The following is an 18,577-nucleotide window of genomic DNA, read 5'->3' as shown; positions in this document are numbered from 1 at the left end:
AAACCTATGATTGCGTTAGATAAGAACCGCAATTTTTATACGTGTGCATGCAAAACAAATTTCTTGGTAGAGGGGTCTAAATATAGCACAAACAACATTTTCCAAAAGACCAAAAAAGTGAAAAAGTATATTTTAACAAAACGCATTTGACTAGTAGGTCGAACAACGGATGTTCTTAAACCCTGCTGACTGCCATGGCGATTGCCAAATAAACGGATCACCAGATGTAACAAAATGGCTCTTAATTATTAATTTAATACCAAAATGAAAACAAAAAACTTGCAGAAAAGATGGTATACCGCAAACACGAGGTGCAAAAACTAGTACACTAAGACTTGGAAAATGTTGTTTGTGCCTATATATATATATATAAGATATTATGAAGTGTTGCAATGTTTTTTCTGTATGGTTTAACTTGGGTGTTCCTGACTATTCCAGGATGAGTGCAGCTACAGTATCTGTTCAATAGTTTCCTTTAAAAAATTCCCATCCGTACCCAATAAGCAAACTGTTTACATAGAAAGGGAAAGTTTAGAATTTGTTATTTCCATATCACTAAAATGTTCTCATTTTGTATTTGCTGTGCTTGGATCCTATAGTTTTGTTGTTTGTGGTTCCTCGCCCTGTCACAATGGCTATTTCCTGTTATTCCAATCTAGTTTTTATACGCCCGTTTACGGGACGTATTATGGTATACCGTTGTCCGTCCGTCCATCTGTCCGTCCGTCGTCAACATGTCGGACATTAACTCAAAAACGCTTTAACCAATTTGCATAAAACTTTGGTGAATTGTTTATATCTATTGACGTGAGCTCCCTTTCCTTTTTTATAAATTTTAGATTATACATTTCCTAGTTATGGGGTTTTATTCATTAAAAAGAGGGAGATCTTCCAGTTTTCGGACAATAACTCAAGAATGCTTTCACCAACTTGCAAGAAATTTTGGTTAATTGTTTATATCTATTGACATGAGCTCCCTTTTGATTTTCATAAATTTTAGATTTTACGTTTCCAAGTTAACAGGGTTTTATTCATAAAAAAAAAAGGGGGATTTTCCAGTATTCGGACAATAACTCAAAAATACTTTCAGCAGTTCTCATGAAACTTTGATGAATTGTTGATATTTATTGATGTAAGCTCCCTTTAGAATTTTATAAATTTTAGATTTTACATTTCCGAGTTATGGGGTTTTATTCATTAAAAAAGGGGGGATTTTCCAGTTTTCAGACAATAACTCAAAAATGCTTCCAGCAATTCTTATGAAACTTTTTTGAATTGATTATATCTATTGATGTAAGCTCCCTTTAGAATTTTTTTTAATTTTATTTGTTTATAGTCTTGACAACAGATTTACTAAGTATTGCGCAACAGCATAGTGTATTGCACAACAGCCGGAAATCTAATATAAATTCAATTCATATAACCAATTTCAAGTTTTTTGACTACATTTATTCAGAAACCTATAATATGTCAAATATTTAATTACAATCCAAATTCAGACCTGTATCAAGCTTGAATATTGTGTCCATTTTTGCCCCAACTGTTCAGGGTTGTACCTCTGCGGGTGTATCCAGTTGCACTCAGCGAAGCAGTTTATTACATACATCTTCTGGGTACATATATCATATACAGTGGAATCCCCTGTGTCCGTGCAGCGGGTGATATGGTGCTTTACCTGATTTCTTCATATCCACAATGTAACACAAGTGGAACTCATAAAGAACAGATTTTCAAGTAAAGCCTTTAAGCAACTGTATGCATGAAACCGTTTTAAATAGTATCGATAAGTGAAATTCTATATGCATTATGCATTTTTATTGCGAGAAATTATGCTAATGAAGTGCAAAATGTAAAACATGAATATAATTATTTATTTTACTTTCAAAAAATGATATGAATTATATTCACAAACAATGAAATAAGCTCTCCTGTCAATTGGTTTTAGATATTTTTACCCTCTCATCTCTGTGTTGTGCGAAAAAAGGCAACGAAGGAAAACCCTTGACACTCTGGATTCCTATAGCTATCATCCTATGTGACAAAATAAGAGGGAAAATCTCTATAAAAAATGTGGCCAATCACAATAAATACTTGTGCAAAGTCATAATATGTAGATAAAAATCCATTCAGGGTTATAAAGCAGAAAGTTTTAACAGACCACATCCTTAGATAATTCTATTGTGGTACAACCTTGTTATAGATTGTGGTGTGAAGACCACCATTGAATATGCACATAAATATATATTGACATTGTTTTTTTAATGTATAACATCTGTCTTTTATCAAGCTGTCAGCTAATTATATGTACAATTACATTTGTTACCTTTTACTTTACCTGTACACTACTACCATGACTACATGTGCTAATTACTTAGTACACAAACCTCTGTGATAGTTAAATCATGTGGCAGTGTGTCTTCTGTGTCCCAGTACATGCACCTAACATTTAGTTCATTGAGAAGTTTGTAGTAAAAAATATCTTAAAAGAACAACACCATAATACAGCAGTTTCATGATGGTGGTTGTTGAAACAGTTGTATCACATGACGTTATTCTGTCTAGTTTTTCACAAAGATGGACTAAGCAAATGGAATGATTTTAACAGATTTCCATCTAAAAAATTTGACCACACTTTAATATTTTGACCCCTAACCCTGCTTAAAACCTATGGTCAGGTAAGAGTAACCCCAAGTTAATATTTCATGCAAAAATGGTATTATTGATCCCAACTATACTTAACTTTATGACATATAAATCATGTAACTTTTGTGTGATTGGACCCCAAAAAAAGGACTATCTCAGAACTTCTGTATTGTTTCCTTACTGTAAAAAATCAAATGGCTATATCTTTTCAAGAATAATTTAATGATAAAGCCTATTATAAATTCTTTACTGAATATAAGTATAAAGGGTTTTTTTTCCCGTTAGAATTATGATAATAGTTCATAAAAAACATGAAAAAGATAAATTTTACTTTCTTGTATATATATTTAATGGCACAGGTACCGTAAAAATTGTATGTAACTGCATATTGTTTAAAAACATCTAGATATTGTAATAGAGTTATCTCTCTTTGCATGGTACATGTAGATCAAATCTTCTACTGTTTGAATAATTATTTGTTTTCATATGTATCTAATCATTATTATTTAGTGTGCAAGTCCAACTAGGAAATAAAGTTCTTTTATTGTATTAAGAAGATTTTGTTTTTATTATTTACAGGTATGACTTAACATCAGAGTTTCCAAATGAAACCCCCAGACAGACTCTGCATAGAATCACAGTCACTATTAGGGTAAGCATCAAGTTTAATGCTCACTTTAAAGTCATACACAGCACATTGTTTGTCAGAACTGTTTATTCTTTAAATGTTATGTAGAACAAAGATTTGTCATTGAAAAAATTATATTTCAAGTAACAATCACTGAGGTCTCCTATAAATAGTAGTCAGAAAATGTCATGCATTTCAATACATCAGAAGTAAAATTAAACAGAATTGGAACAGTTCTTTTCATACTGTAGACCATAAATGATGCATGCATTTTTAGAAATACAGTTATTTACTATTATAATACAGTTCAGGAATAAATAGAAATTACACTTATAAACAAGTTCATGGGAAGAAGCTGTAAATGAGAGATGGGACAAATGAGAGAAATGCATTTGAATGTGACAAATATCTCAGCATACCATTGCTTCCGCCACCATGAAAATTTGGCTGCAGCGATATAGCCAAGTGTGCTGAAAGTGGCATTAAACACCAAAAACCAATCAATCTTAAAACCAAAAAATATCTTATCTTTTCATAAAGGTTCCTAGCAATAGATCTACAACTCTTTGAAAAATTAGGGCACAATAACTTAACCTTTAATCTGAACAAGACAATCTATAATCTTGTTAAAATGAGTCAGTATTCTTTATTTCATATCAGTTCTTTTGTAGGTAGTGATGACTGCATCATTTTATTACATCGAATAATAGAAGATATATTGATTTAATTCTTTTATTTTAGTTTGAATGGACATGGGTGATGGTTCATTCATAGATGAATTCAGGTAGGTCATAAAAAAATGTGATATATTTCATTACAATTTGCCATTCCTTGCCTTTATTGTTGTAAATTAGGAAAAGCTTTACCTATGAAACCACTTGGCCAATTCGCTGTTTCAGATAAAGTACCATGGATATTTTCATTGTTTATACCCCAAAATGAAAGTAATGTAACATAATTGGGTAAATTTCCATTATTTAGGACACATTTTCCTATCAACATTTTGGTGTATGCTTTTGAAAATATTTCCCAGAATTCATTAGATTCCGAAAAAATGTTTTACGATCAAACTTGGTCACAATCATTCCTAAGGCTGTAACGATCAGCGGTCGTGTCAACGCAAAATTATGCGTTTCTCACGCACAATTTAAAAAAAATAAGCAAAATCAAGTCCTGCGTTATTTCCACGCAAAAAAATTAAACTATAAAGGCATCATTGACTTTGTTTTTCTTACATTCTCCGTTTCTTAAGCATGTCCTTTCCGTCAAAACGTCAAATTTACGTCAATTTAAGATCTTTTACTTCTGTTTTATTCCAGCCATGATGGCTTCAAACCCAAAGTCAACACACAGGTCATTGTTTGATTTTATGAACTCAGCTAAAAATAGACAAAGTGAAGTACAGGGAATTTCTCAAAATGAAAATGATGAAAATAATGAACTGCCGGCAAAAAAAAGTAAAAATCGTGACTACACTTTCAATGAAAAATGGAGACAAGAATTTAACAAAGACGAATCTAACTTTTGATCGTAGATTCCAATATGAAAACTGAGCTAATTTAGATGAATATATATTATTAATATACAAATACAAATAAATATTTTATTGGCACAAACACAATTACAATAATTGGCAAAGGCCCATATTTCAGTACATTTTAACAATGAATACAGCATAATGAAATAATATGTTATAATTAAGAAGGTAAAATCTCATTTCTATATACCAGACATTTACGTATGTAAGAAGTAGTCACTTTCAGGACTCTCAAAGAATTGCTATTAATGCAACATTTCATATTTATCTGATTCTCACTACAACTTGTAGGAAGTATATTTAATATAATAGTTTTTAAGTTTATTCTGTAGTTAGAAAATTTTTCACAATTCAGTAAAAAGTGATTTTCATCTTCTACCTCACCTAATTTACATACATTACAAACTCATTCATAGGTGGGTAAACCTTAATGTCACCCTTTTTCTATAGCAAGATTGTGTACACTCAATCCTATTTTATATATTAACAGTTTTAACAATTTTTAACACTTTGTTGTTTGTGTGTTCTTTTCAAAAATTAAAATAATCAGTTGTTCACCATTTTTTGGTGGTCTGCATTTTTTTCACTAAAAAAAAAATTCTACCACGACCGCTGAACGATACACATACCTAATGATACAATACATATCATGATACAATGGTGACGATACCATACATAATCAATACCCAACCTTGAATAAATACATGTACACGTGTAGTCTAAATAGCAAAGTGAACTACCTTTGTTGAATGTTCTTGGTTTTTTTTTGTTAAGTAAACCTGGTGTTCCTTTAGTGCAGCTAAAATACATAAAGATTTTAAATATTTATTTAACCAACTTTCAACAGCCATGCCAGCCATTTTCATAGAGACGTTCAATTTGAAACAATATGTACAAGTAACACCAGTTTTGATTGGCAGATTGAACATTATGACACTAGGAATTTATCCCGACCGGAACCGAAGTGAAATAAACGGAAAAAATGAATTGAAAATTGAACCAAGCAAAAATATCGGGGATCATCTATTCTTTGGTGAATCGTTTCACCACTAATAATTCCTGAGGTTTTTAGTTGAAAAGTTTGTTGCATATACTCTTCTCTTGTCATAATAATGACCCGTGAACTTAAAATCACAAAATAACAGCTTTTACCTTCAATATCAGTCATTCTTGCAAATATTGAGGTAATATTTAATAATATATACATGTAAAGTTTTGTAATAGTCATTTTCATTTTTACTTCAAAATTTCACATGATTCTGTTAAAGCACACTGTCTCTGTTTATAAATTACAAAAATGAGCATAGTTTAAGCCAAAGACATTCACATTATTAAGCCTTTTAATTAAATTACTAGACATATGATAACAGAATAAAGCCTTTTTGGAAATTCAAAAGTTTTTTAATTGCTTTTTAGTACACTTGTATTAATAAAATTGCTGTAAATAAAAAACCATATAATACACCTTTAAATTGTATGTTGTTCGGACTTGTTCCTTAATAATTTTTTTTCTATTTCAGCCATTCAGATTTATTCGGCCATGATGATGGGGTAAGCATTTGCATATAACTATACTAGATGAATTTCGTATAGGTTGTATAACCTTGTTAGTGTTTTTTTGTCCTGAGAAATTTTTATATGACAGCAAAAATTTGCCACTATATTTGGGGGTTATGGCCATATTTGCTTAGGAATTAGGGGCCAAAAAGGGGTAAAAAACAAGCAATTTTTTTGAATTGTTTATTTCTGATCAATTTCAATGAAGTTTAAAAAATCTTGAAATATTGGGGTTCTTTGATATGCATAATCAAACAGTATATTTAGAATTGTGGTCCATACAAATGTATTGAATAAATAATTCAAAATAACATTCTAACAATCAAAAGTCATAGATATAAAACTAATTAACAATGACAAATTACCTCCTCCATAACATCACATCAATTGTCTTCTTCACATTAAATAGGGAAAAAGATGCATCACCAAAATTATCAAATTATCAGCATTCTCATTCAAATATATATATATATATCAATCCACTTCAACAGTAATTTAAATAGTTTCCACATGTACTTAAAAACAATTTCCTCCATATTGACATTTCTGTTGAAAGGGAAATAACTCAAACCACAATTTAATGAGAATCCACTCTTAAAAAACACAATGTTACAATTCTAACCACAAATTCATAAAATCTAATTAAAATAACATCCCAAATTTCTCGTCTGTATTAGCCAACTTTTACAGAATTAAAGTTGTTTACTTTGAAAATTTCGATCATGGTTAATAACATTTTCCCCGTAATCATATATATCGCATGTTGCTATCGTTAACATGAAGCAAAACACCAGAGACGGCCCAAAATGTTTGTGGTGCTCCTGTCATTGGAACGAAACACAACACCGTTTTGTACACAAATATGGCAACACAAAACACTATCAGAAATACATTTTATGATATCTAAACGTTAAGATAAGAAGCAAAAATATTGTGCACCACATGGGGCTGACATTTGTCACTCTATGCACTATTTTTTGTCAAAATGCCCAATTTGCACATGGCGCTAGACTTTCCTGAACACTGAAACAATTTGAATTTTGTATTAAAACTGCCCCCACAAGTGCATAAATGATTTAAGTACCATCAAACCCATCCTTATATTTTTTCCTGGAATTGTCCTTAACTCCATCTCCGTAATAATTTTTTCGGTTTTATGCATACATATATTTTTATACGACCGCAAAAATTAAAAATTTTTTGGTCGTATATTGGTATGACGTTGGCGTCGTCGTCGTCGTCCGGCGTCATCTGAAGACACATTGGTTTTCGCACTCTAACTTTAGTTTAAGAGAATGGATCTCCATGAAATTTTACCATACGGTTCAATACCACGAAAGGAAGGCTGGGATTGATTTTGGGGGTTATGGTACCAACAGTTAAGGAATTAGGGGCCAAAAAGGGGCCAAAAATAAGCATTTTTGTAACTTCCAGACAATAACTTGTGTGTAAGTGTATGGATCTCTCTGACATTGTACCACAAGGTTCCATATCACAAAGGGGAGGCTGTAATTGATTTTGGGGGTAATTGCCTCCAAATTTTAGGAATAAGGGGCCAAAAAAGGGGCAAAAAACAAGCATTTTTCTAGTTTCATGACAATAACTTGTGTGTAAGTGTTTGGATATATCTGAAATTGTACTACAAGGTTCCATATCACAAAGGAAAAGCTGGAATTGAGTTTGGGGGTAATTGCTTTAAACGTTTAGGAATTGGGGGCCAAAAAGGGGCCAAAAATAAGCATTTTTCTAGTTTCCAGACAATAACTTGTGTTCAAGTGTATGGATCTCTCTGAAATTGTACTGCAAGGTACCATACCACAAAGGGAAGGCTGGGATTGAGTTTGGGGGTTATGGTACCAACAGTTAAGGAATTAGGGGCCAAAAAGGGGCCAAAAATAAGCATTTTTGTAACTTCCAGACAATAACTTGTGTGTAAGTGTATGGATCTCTCTGACATTGTACCACAAGGTTCCATATCACAAAGGGAAGGCTGTAATTGATTTTGGGGGTAATTGCCTCCAAATTTTAGGAATAAGGGGCCAAAAAAGGGGCAAAAAACAAGCATTTTTCTAGTTTCATGACAATAACTTGTGTGTAAGTGTTTGGATATATCTGAAATTGTACTACAAGGTTCCATATCACAAAGGGAAAGCTGGAATTGAGTTTGGGGGTAATTGCTTTAAACGTTTAGGAATTGGGGGCCAAAAAGGGGCCAAAAATAAGCATTTTTCTAGTTTCCAGACAATAACTTGTGTTCAAGTGTATGGATCTCTCTGAAATTGTACTGCAAGGTACCATACCACAAAGGGAAGGCTGGGATTGAGTTTGGGGGTGATGAATCATAAGGGGGTTCAAAAAATGTGGGGGGGGGGGGTTTTTCTTTTCTTTTTTTCCTTTTTTTTTTCTTTTAAAATTTTCCATTTTAAGTTGGTTATTTCTGATTTATATTTAAAAGCAAATAATAATGATATGGTAGGAGATACACACCAAACAGGATGTGTAAATTATTATATAATAAGTATTGTGCAATAGCAAGAAATTTTCAATAGCACAGTATTGCACAATAGCAAGAAATCTTCAATTGCACAGTATTGCGCAATAGCAAGAAATCTTCAATTGCACAGTATTGCGCAATAGCAAGAAATATCCAATAGCACAATATTGCGCAATAGCAAGAAATTGTCAATTGTACAGTATTGCGCAATAGCAAGAAATATTCAATTGCACAGTATTGTGTAAAAGAAGATACTTCATATAAATTGCTTATTTCTTGATCAATTTCAATGGGGTTTTATTCTTGAATTCTTGGGGTTCTTTAATATGCTGAATCTAACTGTGTATTAAGTTTTTGGATTTTGGGACCCGTTTTTTAATTGGTCCACATTGAGGTCCAAAGGGTCCAAAATTTAACTTTGTTTGATTTCATCAAGAATTGAATTATTGGGGTTGTTTGATATGCCCAATCTAACCGTGTATTTAGATTCTTAATTTTTGGTTCCGTTTTCAAATTGGTCTACATTAAGGTCCAAAGGGTCCAAAATTAAACTTAGTTTGATTTTAACAAAAATTGAATTTTTAGGGTTCTTTGATATGCTGAATCTAAACATGTATTTAGATTTTTATACGACCGCAAAAATTGAAAATTTTTTGGTCGTACATTGGTATGACGTTGGCGTCGTCGTCGTCGTCCGAAGACACATTGGTTTTCGCACTCTAAATTTAGTTTAAGTGAATGGATCTCCATGAAATTTTACCATAAGGTTCAATACCACGAAAGGAAGGTGGGGATTGATTTTGGGGGTTATGGTACCAACAGTTAAGGAATTAGGGGCCAAAAAGGGGCCAAATATAAGCATTTTTGTAACTTCCAGACAATAACTTGTGTGTAAGTGTATGGATCTCTCTGACATTGTACCACAAGGTTCCATATCACAAAGGGAAGGCTGTAATTGATTTTGGGGGTAATTGCCTCAAAATTTTAGGAATTAGGGGCCAAAAAAGGGGCAAAAAACAAGCATTTTTCTAGTTTCATGACAATAACTTGTGTGTAAGTGTTTGGATATTTCTGAAATTGTACTACAAGGTTCCATATCACAAAGGGAAAGCTGGAATTGAGTTTGGGGGTAATTGCTTTAAACGTTTAGGAATTGGGGGCCAAAAAGGGGCCAAAAATAAGCATTTTTCTAGTTTCCAGACAATAACTTGTGTTCAAGTGTATGGATCTCTCTGAAATTGTACTGCAAGGTACCATACCACAAAGGGAAGGCTGGGATTGAGTTTGGGGGTGATGAATCATAAGGGGGTTCAAAAAATTTGGGGGGGGATTTTTTTTTTCTTTTTTTTTCTTTTTTTCCTTTTTTTTTCCTTTTAAAATTTTCCATTTTAAGTTGGTTATTTCTGATTAATATTTAAAAGCAAATAATAATGATATGGTAGGAGATACACACCAAACAGGATGTGTAAATTATTATATAATAAGTATCGTGCAATAGCAAGAAATTTTCAATCGCACAGTATTGCACAATTGCAAGAAATTTTCAATTGCACAGTATTGCGCAATAGCAAGAAATCTTCAATTGCACAGTATTGCGCAATAGCAAGAAATATCCAATAGCACAATATTGCGCAATAGCAAGAAATTGTCAATTGTACAGTATTGCACAATAGCAAGAAATATTCAATTGCACAGTATTGTGCAAAAGAAGATACTTCGTATAAATTGCTTATTTCTTGATCAATTTCAATGGGGTTTTATTCTTGAATTCTTGGGGTTCTTTAATATGCTGAATCTAACCGTGTATTAAGTTTTTGGATTTTGGGCCCCGTTTTTAAATTGGTCCACATTGAGGTCCAAAGGGTCCAAAATTAAACTTTGTTTGATTTCATCAAAAATTGAATTATTGGGGTTGTTTGATATGCCGAATCTAACCGTGTATTTAGATTCTTAATTTTTGGTTCTGTTTTCAAATTGGTCTACATTAAGGTCAAAAGGGTCCAAAATTAAACTTAGTTTGATTTTAACAAAAATTGAATTTTTAGGGTACTTTGATATGCTGAATCTAAACATGTATTTAGATTTTTGATTATGGGCCCAGTTTTCAAGTTGGTCCAAATCGGGGTCCAAAATTAAACTTTGTTTGATTTCAACAAAAATTGAATATATGGGGTTCTTTGATATGCTGAATCTAACCATGTATTTAGATTTTTGATTTTTGGGCCCCGTTATCAACTTTGCCCACATTGAGGTCAAAAGGGTCCAAAATTAAACTTTGTTTGATTTCATCAAAAATTGAATTCTTGAGGTTCTTTGATATGCTGAATCTAACCATGTATTTAGATTTTTTATTTGTGGACCCGCTATCAAATTGGTTCATATTGAGGTCAAAAGGGTCCAAAATTAAACTTTGTTTGATTTCATCAAAAATTGAATTATTGGGGTTCTTTGATATGCCAAATCTAACCGTGTATTTAGATTTTTATACGACCGCAAAAAAATTTTTGTGGTCGTATATTGGTATGACGTTGGCGTCGTCGTCGTCGTCCGGCGTCGTCGTCCGAATACACATTAGTTTTCGCACTCTAACTTTAGTTTAAGTGAATGGATCTCATTGAAATTTTACCATAAGGTTCAATACCACAAAAGGAAGGTGGGGATTGATTTTGGGGGTTATGGTACTAACAGTTAAGGAATTAGGGGCCAAAAGGGGCCAAAAATAAGCATTTTTGTAACTTCCAGACATAACTTGTGTGTAAGTGTATGGATCTCTCTGACATTGTACCACAAGGTTCCATATCACAAAGGGAATGCTGGGATTGATTTTGGGGGTAATTGTCTCCAAATTTTAGGAATTAGGGGCCAAAAAGGGGCAAAAAACAAGCATTTTTCTAGTTTCATGACAATAACTTGTTTGTAAGTGTATGGATCTTTATGAAATTGTACTACAAGGTTCCATATCACAAAGGGAAGGCTGGGATTGATTTTGGGGGTTTTCCCTCAAAATTTTAGTAATTAGGGGCCATAAAAGGGCAAAAAAAACATGCATTTTTCTAGTTTCAGGACAATAACTTGTGTGTAAGTGTATGGATCTTTATGAAATTGTACTGCAAGGTTCCATATCACAAAGGGAAAGCTGGAATTGAGTTTGGGGGTAATTGCCCTAAACTTTTAGGAATTTGGGGCCAAAAAGGGGCCAAAAAACAAGCATTTTTCTAGTTTCCAGACAATAACTTGTGTTCAAGTGTATGAATCTCTCTGAAATTGTACTGCAAGGTACCATACCACAAAGGGAAAGCTAGGATTGAGTTTGGGGGCGATGAATCATAAGGGGGTTCAAAAAATTGGGGGGGGGGGGGGGGGGTTTCCTTTTTTTTCTTTAACATTTTCCATTTTAAATTGGTTATTTCTGATTTATATATAAAAGCAAATAATAATGATATGGTTTGAATAGGCATACATGTGAACCTCCTGACGGGAGTACAATAATCCCGTTTTCAGGGGTCTCCTCCCCCCTCCCGTTGAAAAAATCCCGTGTATGAAATTTTTCATGAATGAAAAATTTCTGCCCAACATAACATCTCAGGCATCTGGTGTAACTGACATTACCTGAAGTTATATTTTACCTGTAAATCAATTAACATGCATAATTATATGGCTTCACTTGTCAGCTTGGGTGTCAAACATACTGGTAAGCAACGATTTTTACCTCAGGCTAACTGCCGTTGTGTAACAAAAACTGTGTATTTATTGGGTTACTTCCCTTGATTTATCCTGTTTTAAGTTACTTTCCTTTTAATAATGAAAATTTTTAAAAGAATATAAATAAAATATAAATTGAACAAATAATCATAAAAGGATGGTTATTAAATGATTTTAAATGTCTTAGGACAAATAAAAAAATAATAATTTGAAAATTATTTGAGGATTCTATACTTCCTTTTAAGGCTTAAATTGAAATTTATATAATAACTATGACCCTAACTTTACAGATAGAATGAATTTCTGAGTTTGCAAATAAAAACTATTTGCAAGAGAAAAAAAAAAAAAAATAAAAACTATTTGCAGACAGCTAAACAAATGTTCTGGTTGCAATGATTGTTTTATAGAATATGAAGTAAAAAATTTAAAGAACATACTGGAAAAAAACAATGTTAGATTGAACATGTAGAATATAAAGATGGAGAAACTTTATAAGTACAAGGGTACTATAAACATAATAAATTGGTTGGAAAGTTGAAGATAACACACTTTAAAAGACCATTTTTACAGCACACGGTTACATTTACAACAAAATTAATGTCGATTAAAAACCACCTGATCTGAGTCCTAATCTCCTGACCAAAATTTCCCAATCTCCTGATCTGAGTTTCACAGTCCATCACATGTATATGAATAGGTAAATTGAAAATTTTTAAGTTCTTAGACCACTTTCATTCTGTGTCAGAAACCTATGCTGTGTCAAATATTTAATTACAATCCAAATTCAGTGCTGTATCAAGCTTGAATGTTGTGTCCATACTTGCCCCAACTGTTCAGGGTTCGACCTCTGCGGTCGTATCAAGCTGCGCCCCAGCGGAGCATTTTATTAATTTTGGGTCCCGTTTTTTCAATTGGTCTACATTAAGGTCCAAAAGGTCCAAAATTAAACTTAGTTTGATTTTAACAAAAATTGAATTTTTGGGTTCTTTGATATGCTGAATCTAAACATGTGTTTAGATTTTTGATTATGGGACCAGTTTTCAAGTTGGTCCAAGTTGGGGTCCAAAATTAAACTTTGTTTGATTTCAACAAAAATTGAATATATGGGGTTCTTTGATATGCTGAATCTAAACATGTATTTAGATTTTAGATTTTTGGCCCAGTTTTCAAGTTGGTCCAAATTGGGGTCCAAAATTAAACTTTGTTTGATTTCAACAAAAATTGAATATATGGGGTTCTTTGATATGCTGAATCTTACCATGTATTTAGATTTTTTATTTTGTGGGCCTGCTATCAAATTGGTTCATATTGAGGTCAAAAGGGTCCAAAATTAAACTTTGTTTGATTTCATCAAAAATTGAATTATTGGGGTTCTTTGATATGCCAAATCTAACCGTGTTTTTAGATTTTTAATTTTGGGTCCCGTTTTTTAAATTGGTCTACATTAAGGTCCAAAGGGTCCAAAATTAAACTTAGTTTGATTTTAACAAAAATTGAATTCTTGGGGTACTTTGATATGCTGAATCTAAACATGTGTTTAGATTTTTGATTATGGGACCAGTTTTCAAGTTTGTCCAAGTTAGGGTCCAAAATTAAACTTTGTTTGATTTCAACAAAAATTGAATATATGGGGTTCTTTGATATGCTGAATCTAACCATGTATTTTGATTTTGGACATTGGACCATAATAGGTAAATTAAAAAAATTGAAGTTCTTAGACCACATTCTTTCTGTGTCAGAAACCTATGCTGTGTCAAATATTTAATCACAATCCAAATTCAGAGCTGTATCAAGCTTGAATGTTGTGTCCATACTTGCCCCAACTGTTCAGGGTTCGACCTCTGCGGTCGTATCAAGCTGCGCCCAGCGAAGCATTTTATTGATTATGGGCCCAGTTTTCAAGTTGGTCCAAATCGGGGTCCAAAAGTAAACTTTGTTTGATTTCAACAAAAATTGAATATATGGGGTTCTTTGATATGCTGAATCTAACCATGTATTTAGATTTTTGATTTTTGGGCCCCGTTATCAACTTTGTCCACATTGAGGTCAAAAGGGTCCAAAATTAAACTTTGTTTGATTTCATTAGAAATTGAATTCTTGGGGTTCTTTGATATGCTGAATCTAACCATGTATTTAGATTTTGGATATTGGACCATATATAATAGGTGAATGTCCAATTTAAAATTTTTAAGTTCTTAGACCACATTCATTCTGTGTCAGAAAGCTATGCTGTGTCAAATATTTAATCACAATCCAAATTCAGAGCTGTATCAAGCTTGAATGTTGTGTCCATACTTGCCCCAACTGTTCAGGGTTTCGACCTCTGCGGTCGTATCAAGCTGCGCCCTGTGGAGCATTTTATTTATATTTTCAAGATTCAACATTTAAAGGGGCATTAGCTGTCAAATTCATGTTCACCGATTTGACTCAAATTCTTATTTTCAACTTACTAAAACGCATATCCAAATTATAAAAAGACTCAAAAGTATATATCAGCATTTCGTGTGTATTTTAGTCTTGACGCCATCTAATTAACTATCAAGGTGACCTATGAAGACTGCAGACGGTCATATAACCCGAACTAAACATAAACACAGATATAAATAGATTGCGAACTTGTGCAATTGAATTTTTCTAGGTCTGTTTGATTTCATACTATAGGTTAAAAAAGTATGTTAATAATCGTTTTTACCTGTATAAGAATGAGTTTTTCTAGATCGAACCAGTCAACCAAATGGTTTACCCTTGTTTCACTTTCAATGTTTACATTCTTTTCCATTTAATAACTGAACACGCCTAGTACATGTGTAACCCATCTCTAGCTATAGGGATCAATTAAGTCTCGCATGAATACGGTTTCAATGAGTTTGAATTATTCACTTGCATCAGTAGTAATGTTTTATACGCCCGTTTACGGGACGTATTATGGTATACCGTTGACTGTCTGTCCGTCCGTCCCTCCGTCGTCAACATGTCGGACATTAACTCAAAAACGCTTTAACCAATATGCATGAAAGTTTGGTGAATTGTTTATATCTATTGACGTGAGCTCCCTTTCGTTTTTTATAAATTTCGGATTTGCCGTTTCCAAGTTTTGGAGTTTTATTCATTGAAAAAGGGGAGATTTTCCAGTTTGTGGACAATAACTCAAAAACTATTTCACCAATTTGCAAGAAACTTTGGTGAATTGTTTATTTCTATCGACATGAGCTCCCTTTTGATTTTTATACGACCGCAAAAAAATTTTTGTGGTCGTATATTGGTATGACGTTGACGTCGTCGTCCGAAGACACATTGGTTTTCGCACTCTAACTTTAGTTCAAGTGAATAGATCTCTATGATATTTTACCACAAGGTTCAATACCACAAAAGGAAGGTTGGGATTGATTTTGGGGGTTATGGTACCAACAGTAAAGGAATTAGGGGCCAAAAATAAGCATTTTTGTAACTTCCAGACATAACTTGTGTGTTAGTGTATAGATCTCTCTGACATTGTACCACAAGGTTCCATATCACAAAGGGAATGCTGGGATTGATTTTGAGGGTAATTGCCTCAAAATTTTAGGAAAAAGGGGCAAAAAACAAGCATTTTTCTAGTTTCATGACAATAACTTGTGTGTAAGTGTATGGATCTTTCTGAAATTGTACTACAAGGTTCCATATCACAAAGGGAAAGCTGGGTTTGAGTTTGGGGGTAATTGCCCTAAACGTTTAGGAATTTGGGGCCAAAAAGGGGCCAATAAACACATTTTTCTAGTTTCCAGACAATAACTTGTGTTCAAGTGTATGGATCTCTCTGAAATTGTACTGCAAGGTACCATACCACAAAGGGAAGGCTGGGATTGAGTTTGGGGGTGATGAATCATAAGGGGGTTCAAAAAATTTGGGGGAGGATTTTTTTTTTTTTTCCTTTTTTTCTTTTTTTCCTTTGTTTTTTCTTTTAAAATTTTCCATTTTAAGTTGGTTATTTCTGATTTATATTTAAAAGCAAATAATAATGATATGGTAGGAGATACACACCAAACAGGATGTGTAAATTATTATATAATAAGTATTGTGCAATAGCAAGAAATTTTCAATTGCACAGTATTGCACAATAGCAAGAAATCTTCAATTGCACAGTATTGCGCAATAGCAAGAAATCTTCAATTGCATAGTATTGCACAATAGCAAGAAATATCCAATAGCACAATATTGCGCAATAGCAAGAAATTGTCAATTGTACAGTATTGCGCAATAGCAAGAAATATTTAATTGCACAGTATTGTGCAAAAGAAGATACTTCGTATAAATTGCTTATTTCTTGACCAATTTCAATGGGGTTTTATTCTTGAATTCTTGGGGTTCTTTAATATGCTGAATCTAACCGTGTATTAAGTTTTTGAATTTTGGGACCCGTTTTTTAATTGGTCCACATTGAGGTCCAAAGGGTCCAAAATTTAACTTTGTTTGATTTCATCAAAAATTGAATTATTGGGGTTGTTTGATATGCCCAATCTAACCGTGTATTTAGATTCTTAATTTTTGGTTCCGTTTTCAAATTGGTCTACATTAAGGTCCAAAGGGTCCAAAATTAAACTTAGTTTGATTTTAACAAAAATTGAATTTTTAGGGTTCTTTGATATGCTGAATCTAAACATGTATTTAGATTTTTGATTATGGGCCCAGTTTTCAAGTTGGTCCAAATCGGGGTCCAAAAGTAAACTTTGTTTGATTTCAACAAAAATTGAATATATGGGGTTCTTTGATATGCTGAATCTAACCATGTATTTAGATTATTGATTATGGGCCCCGTTATCAACTTTGTCCACATTGAGGTCAAAAGGGTCCAAAATTAAACTTTGTTTGATTTCATCAAAAATTGAATTCTTGGGGTTCTTTGATATGCTGAATCTAACCATGTATTTAGATTTTGGATATTGGACCATAATAGGTGAATGTCCAATTTAAAATTTTTAAGTTCTTAGACCACATTCATTCTCTGTCAGAAACCTATGCTGTGTCAAATATTTAATCACAATCCATATACAAAGCTGTATCAAGCTTGAATGTTGTGTCCATACTTGCCCCAACTGTTCAGGGTTCGACCTCTGCGGTCGTATCAAGCTGCGCCCTGCGGAGCATTTTATTATAAATTCTAGACCATACATTTCTGATTTATGGGGTTTTATTCATAACAAAAGGGAGGATTTACCAGTTTGTGGACAATAACTCAAAAACAATTTCACCAATTTGCAAGAAACTTTGGTGAATTGTTTATTTCTATCGACATGAGCTCCCTTTTGATTTTTATAAATTCTAGACCATACGTTTCTGATTTATGGGGTTTTATTCATTACAAAAAGGGGGATTTTGCAGTTTACGGACAATAACTCAAAAATACTTTCAGCATTTTTTATGAAACTTTGGTGAATTGTTTATATCTATTCAGTATTGATGTAGGCTCCCTTTAGAATTTTATAAATTTTAGATTTTACATTTCCAAGTTATGGGGTTTTATTCATTAAAATAGGGGGATTTTCCAGTTTTTGGACAATAACTCAAAAACAATTTCACCAATTTGCAAGAAACTAAATTGGTGAATTGTTTATTTCTATCGACATGAACTCCCTTTTGATTTTTTTTAAATTTTAGACTATATTTCCTATTTATGGGGTTTTATTCATTACAAAAAGGGGGATTTTCCAGTTTTCGGACAATAACTCAAAAATGCTTTCAGCATTCTTTATGAAACTTTGGTAAATTGTTTATATTTATTGTTGTAAGCTCCCTTTTGATTTTTATAAATTTAAAATTTTACGTTTCCGAGTTGTAAGATTTTATTCATAGAAATGGGTTGATTTTCAAGTTTTTGGACAATATCCTTAAAGTGCTTAGAGCAGTTTTCATTAAACTTTGATGACTGATTTATATCTATTAAGATAACCTCCCTTTAGTTTTTTATAAATTTCTGATATAACATTGAGAAGTTATTGTTTGTTTATAGTCTGACAACAGATTTACTAAGTATTGCGCA

The 18,577-nt window shown here is 32.7% G+C and overlaps 1 protein-coding gene across 1 annotated transcript in view; it reads left to right on the top strand.

Moving 5' to 3' along the window:
* The window catches only part of LOC127705179 (polyhomeotic-proximal chromatin protein-like), a 44,145-nt gene that overhangs the window by 1,744 nt on the left and 23,824 nt on the right, over positions 1–18,577 (top strand). Inside the window, exons 2-4 of the mRNA XM_052209431.1 lie at positions 3,223–3,295; positions 4,013–4,055; positions 6,329–6,359. Of these exons, the coding sequence (XP_052065391.1) occupies positions 4,018–4,055; positions 6,329–6,359 (69 nt within the window). The 5' untranslated portion in view covers positions 3,223–3,295; positions 4,013–4,017. The remainder of the gene's footprint in view (positions 1–3,222; positions 3,296–4,012; positions 4,056–6,328; positions 6,360–18,577) is intronic.

This window comes from Mytilus californianus, unplaced genomic scaffold (assembly GCF_021869535.1).
Source record: "Mytilus californianus isolate M0D057914Y unplaced genomic scaffold, xbMytCali1.0.p SCAF_6, whole genome shotgun sequence".
Taxonomy (NCBI): Eukaryota; Metazoa; Mollusca; class Bivalvia; order Mytilida; family Mytilidae; genus Mytilus; species Mytilus californianus.
The sequence above is the reverse complement of the archived record's forward strand: the minus strand, read 5'-3'. Positions and strand labels throughout refer to the sequence as shown.